At 41.9% G+C, this 18,380-nt stretch overlaps 1 protein-coding gene across 2 annotated transcripts in view; it reads right to left on the minus strand.

The window, feature by feature from the left end:
* NPR3 (natriuretic peptide receptor 3) overlaps window positions 1–18,380 on the minus strand; it is a 211,742-nt gene that overhangs the window by 35,710 nt on the left and 157,652 nt on the right. For both annotated transcript variants that reach the window (XM_085630771.1, XM_085630762.1), the window contains exon 6: window positions 1,591–1,726. In XM_085630771.1, coding sequence (XP_085486897.1) covers window positions 1,591–1,726 — 136 coding nt within the window. The remainder of the gene's footprint in view (window positions 1–1,590; window positions 1,727–18,380) is intronic.

The following is an 18,380-nucleotide window of genomic DNA, read 5'->3' on the forward strand; positions in this document are numbered from 1 at the left end:
AGTGCAATGGAAAAAATAAAATGATAATAACAGAAGGTATTATCATTTTATTTTTAGTATTCAAGTTTCTGCCAGGTTAGCCCAGGGCTAAGCACCTTGACCCAGAGGGAGAAGAGTGGCTACTGCTGCACCTAAAGTGCACATGACTGTTTGGCTGGCCGTCTCAGTCCGGCCAAACAGTCAAGTGCACTTTGCATTTCCTCCACCCAGGCGGCATTACAGCCTGGGTGGAGAACATGCACAGGCCCCAGCCCCTGTCTGAGCTCTGATCCACAGGTCTCAGACCAATCACAACACTGCGAGATAGCAGCGTAGTGATTGGCTAGGGGAGTCTGGAAGCCTAGGTGCTTCCTGTTCCTATGAAGAGAGGCAGCAGTCGGCGACGGTGACCAGCAGGTAAGTTTTTTTTTTTATGTATGCCCCCCACCTTCTCCTGCCCCTCCCGCCACTGTCCCCTACCAGCCGCCACTGCATTCCTATTCCATAAACTAGTAAAAGTAGTTACAGGAATGACACAAATGTAAAAATATGACTAGCCTTTTTTATGTCATGTTATTAACCAACTTCATGCTTGCAGTCGCACAGATTCCATGATTTGATGATCCTGTGAATCTAACTGATAACACATCAATTCTTATGAACATGAAATTAGAATCCATTAAAACTGATACGAAATGGATTTGGGGAGTACGACCTACTGATTACTATTGTTCCGAATTACGATTTGGTCAGACTCCCATTGACATCAATGGGAGCCTGTGTTCTGACCGAATACACAGGCTCCCATTGATGAAAGGAGTGGGTGGTGAAAATCATGCACCCTATGGCGGGCACCTCATGGTGCCTACCACATTGTGCATGGTTGCAAAGAGGGGTCCCTTGGGTACCCCCACGGGCCCCATTCGTAAGGGTCCGGGTGAAGGGGGGCCTGCTACGGGCCCCCAAAGTCAAATTCTGACAGCCGATCCACGCAGAACAACCGATTTGGAAACGCTGTCCGAATCTGACATCGTAATTGCACGGTCGGAAACGAGGACCATTGACCTGTACGATTTGACTCCAAACGTCTCGTTTTTGCCGAATGCCATTCTCAACGACTCTGAAAGTCAGAACACTTTCTGAACATCATAATCGGCCGTGCGGAGAGCTTTCCGAAACGGTCGGAAAGAAAGGTTCTGAATCGGATTCGGCAGACCCAAATCCGATTCGGAGCCTTTCCGACCGACATCGTAATTAACCCCTTAGTGTCTTTAGGTGAGTTTATTTTGAATGGGTTGGCAGGGAAAGGAATTTTTCACAGAAAAAATGTAATTTATTCACAAATATTCACAAATATCCTAAGCCTAGGCATGGCAAGACCTTTGATTTGTTTGTTAATCGTGCTCATAATTTGTTTTAAGAAATGTGTTCATTTCAAACCAATGGCTTCAAAGCTAGTAACAAATGTTCATCTGTAGCTTGTATATGTTCACGATTAAATTCTTGCTGGAACTTGAAACTAAAAGTTTGGAAGAGTCTTGGTGCCACCCTGATATGAACAGTTCAGAGTGAAAGTGTAGAAATTGCATCTTAGTTCATCATTAAACTTACATGATTTACAAGGAGTGATATTAGTTTGATCCAAAATTCTGTTTTCATCTATTCGTAATCGTCCATGTCCCCAAGGAAGTTTTGCATTAGGACGGATCTCAAAATGGCCACGTATTCCATAGTAGTCACCGATTACCTGAAAAGCAACAAAAATACTTAAAGTAAGTTTTTATTTAGGCACATTACAGAATAAAAATCTTATAGTGATTTGTACAGTGCGTGAGCTATTTATTTAACCAATAATATATATTTTTCTATCTATTGTTGAAATCACGGATGTCAAAGGCAGCTTTAAAACACCATTCCACAAATCAAAAATTCATCCTTTCTTTGGCATAATAACACCAGGGGATGGATTATATATGTGGCACATTTTCCCTGCCTGCACCACGGCACACCTTTCAAAAGGTGCGCCAGGCACAAACAGGGACAGTGCGTCGTATTACAAAGAATGCGCTGCTCCCATGGCATAATATGGCACGGGAACTGAGGCAAAGCAATTCCCTCATTTGCATGGCACCACACCCCCATGCAAATGATGACACAACCTCTTATAATAGCTCAAGCACTACATGTGTGCCAGCACTATCAGTATTACAGAAAGGGCCACAAATGTCTATGGTCTCCTCTGTAATACCATTGTGGCCTGGGGGCGCACAAAGTCGGTGCACGCGCATGTTGTGCCTCGGGGCACAATGTATAATACGGCCCCTTTAGTATTGCTTTCCCAATTATTAATGCAGGACTAAAATGGCCAGCATGCAAAGAAAGCAATCAGTAACATATGCTCTATTTATTTAGATCTCTAGACTCTTACACTGCATAACACAACGAAACATTAGCACAAAATAATATATCCGATTGTGGTGCAACTCCACACTTTAAAAGTGTAGAATTCATTCATGCTTTGGCAAAATAAGTATATATTTTACAAGTATTTGGGGGGTTTTGTGAGTTTGATCTTGTAGTTTTAGCACAAGCAAATATGACACGAGTAGAAGGAAATGATTATGCATCTAATTTTTGATAGAACAACAACTATTTTTTTTTAAATGTAGAGCACTTTCTTTGTAAGCACAGCTAGTAGGAGAACAACGTTCACCCTATTAATGTCTCCTTCAGACACGCTGACATTATTCACCTGAGCAAACATTTGCAGAAAAACAGTTCCCGCCAACGAATGTCTGTATCTTTTCCATTTGTAAACATTGAGATATGTATAACACTTCAGCAAAGGTGTAAATGGGATTTTAACATGTCTCTACTGAAGTAATATTATTTCAGAATCCGTATAGGAAACAGTTTTATTGCTAAATTATCCATTTCCTTCCAAAAAATGTGCTGCGTTCTGGGGATTTCAATCCAGCATTTTTCTGGCTAGCCCTCAGACAGCAGCAGGCTCATGGCCACCGAGTGCCCAAGACTTCATTGCTTGTTGTTTAAGGAACCGAAAATATGTTTTTCTTTAAAAAACACAATATCCACAAAATCAAAGGATTTTTTGAAGATATAAAGCTGTACATGCTGCAGCCCTCATTCACATTTTGGGGTCACCATTAGGTGCCTTATACATATTTCTCTTTTGGAGAAGTATTAAACATAACCTTGAAACTTTTCGATGACCAATCACCGCACTAGTATGAAAATAAAAAGCACCAACTGTGTTTGTTACACCAGTGTGGGTAAAGTCGAAGATGTGAGTGAACAACACACATTTCCAGATAGTTACTATTAGAAGTCATTATAAAATGTTTAGAGGCCCATCCAACACCATGAAGATACTTGAAAAGGGATTGCTTGTGTGGTTCAAATTATTACATTATACAATGTGCTGTAACATTAAACCTAAGCATAACTCCAACATGACCACAACTTGGCACTAATGGGGCACACTTAATTGAAAGTTTTATAGAGGAGAATAATTACTGAATCACAGATGAATATCAATTTTTTTTCAGCCATGGTGGCTTATGTATATATATATATATATATATATATATAAATATATAATATATATATATAAGTTAAGAAGATTGTACAACAAAGGATAACCATGATGTTGTTTCCATTTGGGGGTTAAAAAGTAACCTAAAACGAAAAACTGTACTTACCCATGTTGTACCACTGAAATGCGGTGAGAATTGCAAAATGAAAAACCATGAAAGAACTGTGCCTTTAAACTGGAGGAAATGGATGTTGGTCCCTTTTCAATGTCTTATTTAGTTACGTTATTTAAAACTAACGAACCCACTGACATTACAGCAAGTGGCATTTGAGGAAGAGTCGATGGACTCGAAACGCGTCATGCCTGTTGGTCTTTTAAATAAAGGAAATCTTTTCAAGCACTGTTGGTGTGGCCCGTACAGCGTTTTAGTTAACGCGTGTTTCTTTTGGATTTATAGAGGTGTCTGACACACCTCACAACGGGCCCCAATCCGCGAGGAAGAGGCACTCTCTTGTCAGGATGTTTGACGGAGCTTGGAGCTTTCTTTGGAGTGCCCTCCGGCTGCGAAAGCGACCATGAACAAGGTGTTTAATGGAAGGGCTATCGTGTGAGGCCCGCCTCAACTTGGGGAATGGACTGTTTCAGCAGCTAGGATTTGCAGAGGAATCTTTTCCTAGCACCCTGTGCTTGAGACAATGACTTTGAAGGGCAAATGAAAAGCTGTACGGAAATTCAGTGGTAGTGAGACTCTACTAATGCACCGTGACCGAGGTATGGAACTGTCCGTTTGAAAGCATGATTTGCACTCGGCACACTGTGCATTAAGTGTGGTTTTACCAAAATCGACGTTGAAAACCAGTATAAATGTAAAGGACAGTTTGGGAGCACTCTGGGAATTGTAGTCCCATATGACGGAATCATAAGTTAAGAAGATTGTACAACAAAGGATAACCATGATGTTGTTTCCATTTGGGGGTTAAAAAGTAACCTAAAACGAAAAACTGTACTTACCCATGTTGTACCACTGAAATGCGGTGAGAATTGCAAAATGAAAAACCATGAAAGAACTGTGCCTTTAAACTGGAGGAAATGGATGTTGGTCCCTTTTCAATGTCTTATTTAGTTACGTTATTTAAAACTAACGAACCCACTGACATTACAGCAAGTGGCATTTGAGGAAGAGTCGATGGACTCGAAACGCGTCATGCCTGTTGGTCTTTTAAATAAAGGAAATCTTTTCAAGCACTGTTGGTGTGGCCCGTACAGCGTTTTAGTTAACGCGTGTTTCTTTTGGATTTATAGAGGTGTCTGACACACCTCACAACGGGCCCCAATCCGCGAGGAAGAGGCACTCTCTTGTCAGGATGTTTGACGGAGCTTGGAGCTTTCTTTGGAGTGCCCTCCGGCTGCGAAAGCGACCATGAACAAGGTGTTTAATGGAAGGGCTATCGTGTGAGGCCCGCCTCAACTTGGGGAATGGACTGTTTCAGCAGCTAGGATTTGCAGAGGAATCTTTTCCTAGCACCCTGTGCTTGAGACAAGGACTTTGAAGGGCAAATGAAAAGCTGTACGGAAATTCAGTGGTAGTGAGACTCTACTAATGCACCGTGACCGAGGTATGGAACTGTCCGTTTGAAAGCATGATTTGCACTCGGCACACTGTGCATTAAGTGTGGTTTTACCAAAATCGACGTTGAAAACCAGTATAAATGTAAAGGACAGTTTGGGAGCACTCTGGGAATTGTAGTCCCATATGACGGAATCATAAGTTAAGAAGATTGTACAACAAAGGATAACCATGATGTTGTTTCCATTTGGGGGTTAAAAAGTAACCTAAAACGAAAAACTGTACTTACCCATGTTGTACCACTGAAATGCGGTGAGAATTGCAAAATGAAAAACCATGAAAGAACTGTGCCTTTAAACTGGAGGAAATGGATGTTGGTCCCTTTTCAATGTCTTATTTAGTTACGTTATTTAAAACTAACGAACCCACTGACATTACAGCAAGTGGCATTTGAGGAAGAGTCGATGGACTCGAAACGCGTCATGCCTGTTGGTCTTTTAAATAAAGGAAATCTTTTCAAGCACTGTTGGTGTGGCCCGTACAGCGTTTTAGTTAACGCGTGTTTCTTTTGGATTTATAGAGGTGTCTGACACACCTCACAACGGGCCCCAATCCGCGAGGAAGAGGCACTCTCTTGTCAGGATGTTTGACGGAGCTTGGAGCTTTCTTTGGAGTGCCCTCCGGCTGCGAAAGCGACCATGAACAAGGTGTTTAATGGAAGGGCTATCGTGTGAGGCCCGCCTCAACTTGGGGAATGGACTGTTTCAGCAGCTAGGATTTGCAGAGGAATCTTTTCCTAGCACCCTGTGCTTGAGACAATGACTTTGAAGGGCAAATGAAAAGCTGTACGGAAATTCAGTGGTAGTGAGACTCTACTAATGCACCGTGACCGAGGTATGGAACTGTCCGTTTGAAAGCATGATTTGCACTCGGCACACTGTGCATTAAGTGTGGTTTTACCAAAATCGACGTTGAAAACCAGTATAAATGTAAAGGACAGTTTGGGAGCACTCTGGGAATTGTAGTCCCATATGACGGAATCATAAGTTAAGAAGATTGTACAACAAAGGATAACCATGATGTTGTTTCCATTTGGGGGTTAAAAAGTAACCTAAAACGAAAAACTGTACTTACCCATGTTGTACCACTGAAATGCGGTGAGAATTGCAAAATGAAAAACCATGAAAGAACTGTGCCTTTAAACTGGAGGAAATGGATGTTGGTCCCTTTTCAATGTCTTATTTAGTTACGTTATTTAAAACTAACGAACCCACTGACATTACAGCAAGTGGCATTTGAGGAAGAGTCGATGGACTCGAAACGCGTCATGCCTGTTGGTCTTTTAAATAAAGGAAATCTTTTCAAGCACTGTTGGTGTGGCCCGTACAGCGTTTTAGTTAACGCGTGTTTCTTTTGGATATATATATATATATATATATATATATATAAATATATACATATAAATATATATATATATACACATATATATATATATGTGTGTGTATATATATATATATATATATATATATATATATATATATATATATATATATATATATATATATATAGATATATAGATATATATATATATCCCCGCGAACATATCTCCGACCTTGAGCCCCGACCTCAACAGGGTGGCCTCGGCGCGCGGGGACCGGAGCACCTCGCTAATATCCAACAGATCGTCCCTTGTAGACACAAAAGGAGAGCACCGCACACCAGACTTTGCAAAAAAGGCGCTTTATTCACAAATATGGCAGCATGTAAATCCTAACGTGTTTCAGTTTGCAAAAAGCCTTGATCACAGGTGAGCCATGTGGATAGTTGAGGGTGTGACCTTGATAGTGCCCCCTTTATCTAAGACTGCGACGTCACTTCGTAGTCCTTAGAATACTCTAAAATCCATAATGCACTGGGAAGTTAGTTCAAAGTTGTGATCCTGTCAGCAGTTCCGTTTTCCAGGGATATTGATAACTATGGATTTTGATATTCCTAAACATTGTTTCCCATTAGTTAACAATACTGTGGTATGGTAAATAAATGGGCACAATTATTCTACAATCTACAATTGGAATATGTTGATAAAGACTTTCTACTAGAAAAAAACTACCTTTCTTTAAAATGCATTATGGAGTTTAAAAAAGTTAGAATGGTTATTTGAAAAAAAATTAATATGTAAAGAAAAGTATCAATTTAATTGCCTCGTTCTTTTTATAAGGTAGAAACTGTTTGTTGAGCAATTACAAATATTCAGATAAAATATGTTGGGGTTTTAAAAAAAGAGAAGTTACAGTATAATTATAAAGGTTGGAGCTAAACATATCTGAACAGTTTTGAACAGTTGGAATTGTTCGTTATAATAAAGTACATGTTCAGTGAGAACTAACTGAGAAGAATACTTCGCGAATATTCAGAGTTAGAATTGTTGGTTAAAACTCCTTAAAAATAATAGGACACTTTTACATTATATATTTTTGTTCTAGTAAGTTTTTTAGTAGCAAAACATTAAGTATTTTAAAATAGTTTATTATTTAGAATTGTTATTAAATGTTATATGTCATACTTAATGGGATAAAACCTTTAATTTGAAGTCTACAACGGTTTCAGGAAAATGATATTGCAGTCATAGGAGGTTGGTTCAAAAAGTTGCTTTCTGCCCGTAAAAGTGACTTTATAATATCCTATATTGGCCCTCGTTTTGTTGCCTGCAAGTTTTGCTTATTGGCTGCATTTTTGTACTTGTTTGTATGTCAGACTACAGCTGCTACTATTATTACGAATGTCCAGCACTCCGATACCCCTTGGGACCTTGTTTGCTCTAAATAAGCATACACAATATGAAAATGTATATTCTTATACAGCCACACAAATTCTGAAGGCCGAAAAGGTGAATGGTTCTCAACAGGGAAAGCCATTAGACGTGACTGAATGAATGAATGAATTTATTGGACACGATTACCTAAAACCATTACAAAATTATTTTTTTGAGCAATAACAGCAATACGATCATATTAAAAATAAAAACTAATGTAATATACAATATATATGTAAATTGGCTAAAAATATAATTCATAAAATCAATTATCTCAAATCTTAGTATGCAGTTCCTAAATCCATCATGCACCATTTTGTTCTACACAAAACTTACTGAAGCCACCAATTTTCTACTTCCAAGGGTGGATATTATAAGTGTCTACCATTAGGAAGCTGTTTAGTGGTCATTCAACTGCCTAAAATAGATGAACTGTATTGAAATTCTACTCTGTCTTAATATGTCTTACTGTTCGTTTCAGTGATTTAAACCAGAACTCAACCCCTGGTAGCTATTGCACAGTGCAGACAGGCTTAAAAATGTATAAAGCACTTAGAAGTACCAAAACAGTTAAAATGTCAAACACACAACACAATAAACATCCAACTCCAATTTATAAATATAATTAATATTTTAGAGAACAAAATGACACCAAAATTGCAAAATTACTATAAGGAGAAATGGAGATATGGATTTTAGAAGATTTAAGTAAAAATAGTGCCAAAAAGCACTAAGCGCTAATGCACATCAACTTGTCATGGTAGACTAGGACTTAGGTGTGATTTCAGGCCGACGATAGAGAGCGGGTAAAATTCACCAATCTTGTTCAACGCGGTTATAGTTTTGCCTTAGGATTTAGGGCCTGATTTATTTCCTGGCAGACACAGTATTCTATATTGGTCTGGCGGAGGACTTTACGTCTGCCAGGCTGAAACTACTCAGCCCCCCAGATTATGCATGACCATCTAGTTGGCAGTCATTTATAAAGTAATTGGCGAAACGGCCTCTGCCATTACACACACCACAGGATTACACGCTGGATACAGGTTAATTTACTGAGCTTCAGCTCGGCATTATTTAGGCCGCTTATTGCCAACCTTAATGACTGGTACTTGACTATTGGGAAATTCAGTGCACATTACAGGACGAACAGCTGGGGTGTGTGCAACATTACTTCATAAATTCGCCCGGCATTGCGGCGGTAATGCCCTTTTCTCTTTCCAATCCAGACAGGGATTTATCAAGGTCCCAGAGTTTGCCGATATGACAACCTCACTTCTGACATAAATTTGGGTCATCTTCCTCTACTCTTTTGTCTGGTAAGAATCTGTTTGTGCAGATGACAGACTTACACTTTTTTAGCCCCAGCGACTAAGCACCCCTAGTTAAGGGTGACTTCACACTTGTTGTTTTTTACATATAACAAAAATTCCCCTTTTTTGAATAAGTATCTGGGCCATACTTATTGAGTCTACTTACCAAATCCTAGACATGGGCTCATATAGCACCTCTGCATGGCAAGAATTTTTACCTTTGTTAGCCCCCCTAACAGCACTGCTGACTTCCTGGAATGGACTAACTCGATCACTGCACTCAACTGTATACCGACGATAGTGGAATTTGCCAAATCTCTCGGCATAACCCTGGACAGCAACCTGAATATGCGTGACCACATCAGCTCAATGGCCAAAACAGCCAGGTTCCATCTGAGCTACTTGAGGAAACTAAAACCCTTCCTTGAACCTGCGGACTGAAGTTCAGGTGTAAGTTATCTCCAGAATTGAATACGGTAGCTCAGCCCTATCTGGCCTACCCAAGATCTCCACAGCCCCCCTAAAAACTTGCCTCAACGCTGCAGCAAGACTCCTAACAGGCTCAACAAAGTTTGACCACATCTCACCACATCTGAAGGCGCTGAACTGGCTTCCGTTTGAAGCCAGAAACCAACTCAAACTGGCCTGTATCACGCACAAAGCACTATACAAGAATTCCTCTGCATATCTCTCCCAGAAAATCTTGGTATCTGGGGGAGTCAGAAACTCCTGGTCCGCCAGAGACCTTGTGCTCCAGCCACCTCGCTTCCGTAAGGAAAAAACGAATAATCGCGCCTTCTCTGGGGCTGCACCAAGAATCTGGAACTCGCTGCCTTCCTCCATCAGAAGAATACCTTCTCTGTCAATCTTTAAAAAGGAAGCTAAAACCTTCCTAATGAGCAAATTCCTCCCATAAATCTCTTTAGATCGCGCACACCGCTCTGCGGCATTGCTTTTGTTTTTCTGCAAAATTTCTTGTCTGCTTGATTGCGCCTATTCTTTGTACTGATTTATTAGTCCTGCAAATTTAATTGTTGGTTCTCTCTGCATATTGCTAACATGTCACCCCTCATATGTAATTTCAGGTTTTCTCTGCAAATTGCTGCATATCGCTTCTCTGTTTATTGTATATACCCTGGTAACGACCGAATTAAGTCACTTCCTTCTATCCCTATCCATGTTTATTGCCTGTGTCAAACTTATATGCAACATATTATCCCTGTAATGCGCTCTAATACACTAACGGGTCATGTTCGCGCTCTATAACACCTTACATAAATAAATAAAAATAAAAGAAATATGGTTTTCTTGTTCAGATCTGAGAAGAGGGGATTTTCTGGCCTCTGAAAACTATTTCATTTTGACTTGTCAAAGCAATAGGATTCCATATCATAGTTTTGCATCTTTTAATGTTACAATCACTGTTTAAGCACTTTTGTTGCTCTAAAATAACATACACGCAATGCAATACTATGCATTACCACCTCCTTTATATTGTTGATGCGCTGCGAAGGAAAGCTTATATCTTCCGTATCAAGCTTGGCAGAATCTTCCAGACTTCTTCCAGCAGTGTTTTTTTTGCTTTTCTAACATGTCACTTTCTTGTAAAGTTGGAAGGTAGATCCAGTTTCAAACTATTGGACTTACCCAAGTACTTTATACGATTTGTTGGTCATATCAGTCCAAGTATCATGGAGAGTCTGCCAGACCCCTGCTTTAAATTAATAACCATTCTGGCACTTAAATAACTGGATGGCCTCATATAAACCAATCAGACTAACTTGCTATAACACAGTATTTTCTAAAATGAAACTGCTCTACAGTTTGGTGTCCCTGACGATGACATGCAGTTATCTGGTAACATTACATGTTTTCTTCTCTTTTGGTTTAGACCATGCCTCCAGGATCCTTGAATTAAGGCTCTTCAGTTTTACCTTGAACACCACTATTGTTGTTTTAATTGTATCTATTTTTCTTTGACGACCTTCAAGGTAGTCCACAACATACAATACTTTAGTGAAGATTCCTACGCCTTAGTCCCCAGAAACCTCATCTTCTTTTATCTGTCCTTTTTTCAACACAGATGGTTTAAAGAAATCAGCTTGTTCGAATTATTTTCTTCTCACAATAACAATAACAATTTATCATTGAACACATAAACCTTCCACTGATCTGTCAGTGAGCTTCTTTCTCAGCCTTTCAACCCTATCTGCATGCACATCCTAGCAGCCTGGCATGAGAAATACCTGATTTTTACCAAGTTCTTTACTGGGATCTGGTATTCTTGAGGACACACTAAAGTTATTCCAGATGGTAAATGGCATGTGCAGATCAAAGGCACATTGCTTTTTGGATTCCACCTGCTCTGCCCTATCAATACATGTGTGTATACAAATACGTATTGTTTCTTTTTAAGAATACTCTAAAGCTGTGAATGACTGGCATGTTTTGAAAGGTACCATATTCACCCCCCCCCCGCTGAGGTTGAGTGCACCCAGGTAGTACCATCTTACCAGGGTGGGATGAGGTGGCAGATGATGAAGCATGTCACACTGCATGAGTGAGCCATCCTCGTCCAATTCTTGGAATTGCCAAGAAAACCGAGATTATACAAGATAGCAAAAATCAGGAAATTAGTAAAGCTCTTTTATCTCTCTGAAGAGCCACGAGGGCTCAGAGCGCAATCCAAGGGTATCACGCCATTTTGTGGTATATTGTGTGAACTAGGACAGGCATGAGTCCAATAATGCCCAAAACCTCTCCCCTTTTTTTGATATAGTATTTCTAACAGCAGCCAGCTGTGAGAGAAGAACACAAGGCTGGTTCTAAGAATAATTACCAGTAACTTGTATTGATTTTCAGTAGCAAATATGGAAGGCTCTCATTTGACGATGAGAACGTCCTCTCCATTTTAGCGGCTCTCTCCATCATGGGAGATACAACCTTAACACATGCAATAATTTAGTTGAATGATTGAGACTCTTTAGCACAACTTAAGAAAACACAGGAAAAAACTATTCTCCAAGGAGCAGTAATGACGGAATACTTAAGAAGGAATGTCGCCCCTAGTGGCATCATATTGACAAACGAGCCTGAAATTTAGCTGGAGATCAAGGAATTTCTAAAAGACCGGTCCTTAATAGAGTGAAAATGTACCAGGGAATGGTTAGTACTAATTATAAAAACAGCAAAAAAACTATCTGATGCCCTTGTAATAGAAATAAAGACACAAGAAAATGTTCTAAAAAATCAATTATCTATCACTGTCTTTAAAAATAAGTAGGAAGAGGTGAACTAAGGCCTCACAGAATATAAAGACTGCTTAAAAGAATCGAAAATAAAAAAAATTCAAAAGGACTTGGCAAAGTTCTCACATGAACAAATGTACCCATATAACAAGGATGACTATGTACGAAGGGACAGTGAGTCATCCTTTACATCTGAGGAGAGCAGGGGCTCGTCAGGGTCAGACAAATCTTCGGATAGATCACCAGTCCAAACACAAAAAAGAGGCAGGAGAAACTATAAAAGAAATCAGAGGCCACAAGGACAAACATATGGGGGTTGGCCACACCATGGCTACCCACAGTATCCACCAATACAAGGCTTCCCTTGGCAGCCACCCTGCCCCCAACCTTTTTTAAACAGGGGCCTTGGGCGAGGGAGATGAAAAAAAAGGGATCAGAAATTCATTGGAAGGATCCAATAACAGATCTAAGGCAGACCAACATCAGAGAACCCCACCCAGGGACAAGCAACAACTAAAGAACAATGTAATACATTTCACCCAGACACCCCTAACAGCAATGCAGAGACAAGTACTAAATAAAGGACTTGGTTTTGTTCTGACGCCGAACGATGATTTCTTCCAACTCAAAATTCAAATGGTTGAATATTTCCGCAAGATTAGATTACAGATATTCTTCTCAAACAGAGAGACCCCAGGAAACAAGGGTAAAGAAGATGATAGGAACACAGGGCTCTGCAAAAAATCTACTTCCATACCCCTGATCCAGCAACTACCAACTGAGGTTGCAGCTTTTGAACAAACCATCAACATAGGCCTCGAATTACTGAGACAGGCAAAATAAACTCCCTCCCAAAATCTTTCTAGAGCAGAGAAGGAGGCTCTTCAAGAACTCAAGAACATGAATATGGTGGTGATAAAACCCGCTGACAAAGGCAGAGGGATAGTCCTCCTTCCAAAAGCTATGTACCACACTGAATGTAACAAACTGCTAAGTAATGAAATACATTATAGAAAATCTGAAAGAAATCCCACACAAGACATATTGTATGAAATGACATTCCTCGTGAGAGAAAGACTGGAAAATTAATGGGTCACAGAAAAGGAGGCTCTCTTTCTTGTAGAAAAGGAGCCAAAAATACCGTACTTTTACATTTTGCCAAAGAATACGATTCCCCCTCCAGGATGCCCAATAGTATTGGGCATGGGGTCGGCCCTGGAACCTCTATCGCAGTTTGGGGCTTCTTTTTGAAACCATTGGTGGCAGAGATGCCATCATACTAAAAAGACACTAAAGACATCCTGATTAAACTAAAGGATATGCCATTTGACCCAGAAAGGGAGGTACTGTTAACTCTTGATGTGGAAACTTTATCACAAACCTCCCACTGGGAATTCACTCTTGAGGTAATAGAGAAACTACTCGCTTCAAAACAGGCCAGCCAACTGACACCAGCAGGTTTCATCCTTCATTGGGCCCATATGGTGTTGCCAAGAAACATATTTGAATATGATTTTTTTCCCTGCAGGTCCTCAGCACTTCCATGGGCAACACTTGTGCCCCAAATCTGGCATGTCTCTGCGTTCAAAATTTTGAAAGTGAGTACGTCTATGATGACAAAAACCCATATTTGAACCAAATGAGGTTGTGGATGAGGTATAGCGATGGTATCCTGGTGATCTGGAAAGGCACCAGAGAGGAAGCCAGAAACTTTACGAACTGGCTGAATAACCTTGATTCCTTCCTAAGATTCACAATGAGCATGCTCAATGAAGAGATGCCCTTCCTGAACTTACAGATTTACCCAGAGGATGGCATCCTAAAAACGGAAGTATATTGCAAGCCAAAAGACAAGAACAGCCTCCTAATGTTGGACAGCTACCACCCCGTGCATTGAGAGAAGGTCTACCCATAGGACAATTCCTAAGGTTAAAACGCAATTGTACCGAGATTAAGAAATACAAGGAACATGTAAACATACTCTGCAAAAACACTGAAAGAAAGAAACTATCCATAAATCACAACTGAAAGGGCTAAAAAGAGAGCCATGCACAGTTATAGGGGCCTTACTTGAGACATACAAAACACCACGAGAACCTAGAACCATTTGTGTGACAATGTTCACTCCAATATCAAACTCAGTTGAAAAACTGGTCAAAAAACACTGGGGGATCTTAAACAAACGGAATTTAAAAAAATCACACCCCCATGTTCGCTTTCAAACGAGGTCAGTGTGAGAAGTTGGCCTGGCATATGCTGTCCACTAGTTATAGTGGGCACCTTGCACCAGTCCAAACAACCCTTATTGATGATAGGTTTAAAGACAACCTTTATTGAAAGCTATCCTAGTGGTAGCTATGGAGAGCAGCCTTAAGGCTAAGTCTTGAAGGAGTGTAAAGAAGCTTGGTTTACCAGATTATATCCTCTTGAATTACTAAATGAAAGGAGAACCACACAAGGTATATATAAAATATATGTATTTATTTCTAAACACTCACTACTAATCTCTTTATGAGATTAGAGTCCAAGATGCACAATAATACAATTCTAAAACAACAGTAAATAGCACAATATACAATGGGCCCTAGGGGCGGACCAAACCATATATTAAGAAAGTGGTATAAGAACCACGACTTGACTAGACACAGTGCCTAGAGCACGTAGAATTGCTGGGACCCCAAGGAACCACCCAAGGTAGTGACACAGACCAACAGGGGATGTGTGCAGTGTGAGAAAATAGCCGCGAGCCCCGTACTAGTCTATGGGAAAGTCACGGTTGGAATTTTAGAAGTTAAAGACACTTAAGTGAGGATTTTGAGCAAACCCCTTTAGACTTAGGGGGTTCTAGGGCCAGCACCCAAGGGAGCACTGGAGTACTTGGATATTGGATATTGGATATTGGATATTGGATAGGTATTTATAGAGCGCTAACGTTCGCTCCCAAGGGAGCATCTTGGCGCTGTAAAACCTAGGACCAGATCACCGGGGGGGAGTTGGAGGACTAGATCGCTGCTTTAGTCCAGTCATCGGAGAGGTTGAAAATCCACGTTTTGAGGAGCTTCCTGAAAGGCTTCTCCTGCGTCTGAAGTCTAAGATGCCCTGGCATACTGTTCCAGGCTCTGATGGCAAGGAAACTGAGTGTTTTTCCACCCTTAGTCTTCAGGTTGAATTTGGGGGGAGTCATGAGATTTTCTTGCGAGGATCTGAGAGTGCGACCCGGGGAATAGTGAGGGAAGCGTCTCGACAGGTAGGCTGGGCCGGATTTGTTGAAGGCTCGGAAGGCAACAATGAGAATTTTGAAGAGTATTCTCTTGTGCAAGGGGAGCCAATGTAAGGATTTGAGGGCAGCCGAAATAGAAGATTTGCGTGGCAGTTTGAGGACGAGCCGAGCAGCAGTGTGCAGGACACTCTGTAGTTTCAGTCGGGTGGATTTTTTGGTCCCTGCCAGGAGGCCATTACAGTAGTCTACTCGGGAGAGTATGAGGGCTACCGCAATGGTCTTTCTAGAATCGAGCGGGAGAAAGTCAAAGAACTTTCGCATGGACTTAATAATTCCGAAGCATTTACCTGCTACGGTTGCGACGTGGGAATCAAAAGAGAGATCGGAGTCGAAAATGACTCCGAGGTTTCTGGCCGATGATACTGTCTGCGGTGGGGCGGCAGAGTTTTCAGGCCACCACAGGGCTGGAATAAAAGAAGCATTCTTTCCAATGGGCAAGATTTCGGTTTTATTGGAGTTGCAGCGGAGGTGGTTGGCGTCCATCCATTGAAAGACCGCTGTAAGGCAGTGCTTGAGATTAAGTTCGGCCGTGTTTGAATTGTCGTCGAGAGGGATGACAAGCTGAGTATCGTCGGCATAAGACGTGACAGTTATGCCGAACGATTCTATGAGAGTAAGCAGGGGGATGAGATATATATTAAAAAGAAGGGGACTAAGAATGGAGCCCTGGGGAACTCCACAGAAGATCTTTTTCTCTTTCTCTTTCGAGTTACCTCACCCAGGGAAGCCGGGTGCATAGGTGTCAAATGGTGAGGGGAATCGTTGTTGATTTCAATGGCGATCTGCTGCAAGTGTCCAGTGTGATCCAAGCCTGGATCGAAGATCAGAAGAACCTGAAAGCAGAGGGGACAGAGTCTGGGCCACTTGCCAGTGACCAGGGGCACGATAGACGAATGCCCACCGATGTCGGGTGTTTCAGGTGCGAAGAGGTGAAGCTTGACTCTGCAGCCAGAGGACCAGGAGGCGTTGAGAACAACCAGGAGCTGGATTCGAGCTGTCCCACAAAGGATGTCGAGTGCTGCGGTGTCGGTGTCCGATTGGACCCAACAAACCTTGGCAACAGCAACCTACGCAGGAAGAGAAAAGATGCTTCGGTGCGGACCAGCACGGTCCTGGGGACTCCTCAAGTAATGGAGAGTCAGGGCACGTCTGGAGCAACCAGGTAAGCCCAATTAAAGTTAAAATTGCCTTCACAGGGACCCACCAGTTAATGGACCAGGGATCACGAAGGGAACTCGAGAGAACACACAAAGGGCAAGCTCACGGAACACTCGTGAAGTGTAGGTGGGCAATCTTCTGTGAAAATGCTGCTCAGGTCAGGGCTACAAGTAAGTCGAAGCTCAGCTGGAGGAGTTGTTGGAAAGCTGATGCTTCTGCAAATGGTCGCGGTGTCCAGGGGTTCGGGTTGCACGGTCTTCCACGAGGGATACAGGCCTCAGAATTGCTGAGTGCACAGATCGACCTCAGAGACCATGGAAACCCTCCTCCTGTGTTGCAAAATTCTTCAGAATCTGACGGGAGCTTCGGGAGCTTCGGAGATGCAAACCGGACAGATGCGTCTTTGGTGCCTGCCAAGCAGGGGAGTAACTCCTTTACTCCAAGGGAGATTCTTCAGTCATCTAGTTCAAGGTAGATCATCGAACTTCCAGGATTCAGTATCAGAGTTTCGTCCAGGTGTCATCTAAAGCCCTGTAGCCAGGGGTTCCTTTCTTATACCCAAGGAAGGAGTTGGACAAACTCTAGGGACCCACCTATGGGAGGGTCAGGAAAGAGGGGTGGTTACACCCATTTCCTTTGTCCAGTTTTGTACCAGAGCAGGGGCTGGTAGCCCCTGCAACCGATTTGAGCTGGACTATGCACAGGGACACCAAATGTGCCCCCAGTGCTGACTTAAAAGCACTCTTGGAGTGCACCCACCCAGCCCCAATACACTAAATTTGTCTGGGAGGTGATGACACCTTCCTGTGACAGGAAACTTATTGTCTAGGCCTCCCCTGCCGGAGCTTCGTCCAGCAGCAGGAGGGCAGACTCGTGTCTGTGGCTGGCAGCATGCATTTTGTGATGCCAGGGCTCTGTTAGCTGGTACCGGGTATACCAGTGCTGTCATGTCTCTCCCTCCAGAAGGGTGGGATTATACTCCCACGCCAGTTACTGGTGTGGAGGTATGATTCCAAGGTGTTTGACACCAAACATGACATGTTTCCGTGCAGCCATCCCAAAGTTAGCATTTACCGTTTGTTTATAATGTACTTAATAGTATATGGTTTGGCTGCATCACAAACAACTCCGGAATAGAGGTTCCGAAGGCTGCAGAGGAGCTCTGCTCATGGATGGACACACTCTCACATAAAACCCAGCACCCTGCCTTCAGGATTAGTAAGGCCTGCCAGAGGGGTGACTGATAGGTTTATATGTGCAGTGATATGGAGAGATCTAGTGAACCTATATCTCAGTAAGGGTTGCATGCACCACCTTACCCAGGCTGCAGTAGCAGTCCTGTGGTGTCATTTTTGAAGGCTTCCCTGGGGTGGCACAATACATGCTGCAGCCCATGGTAGGCCTCTGGGGTACCTATTCCCTGGTTACATAGTATACCATATACTAAGGACTTATAAGGGTACCCCA

The sequence above is a fragment of the Triturus cristatus genome, chromosome 2_1 (assembly GCF_964204655.1).
Source record: "Triturus cristatus chromosome 2_1, aTriCri1.1, whole genome shotgun sequence".
Taxonomy (NCBI): Eukaryota; Metazoa; Chordata; class Amphibia; order Caudata; family Salamandridae; genus Triturus; species Triturus cristatus.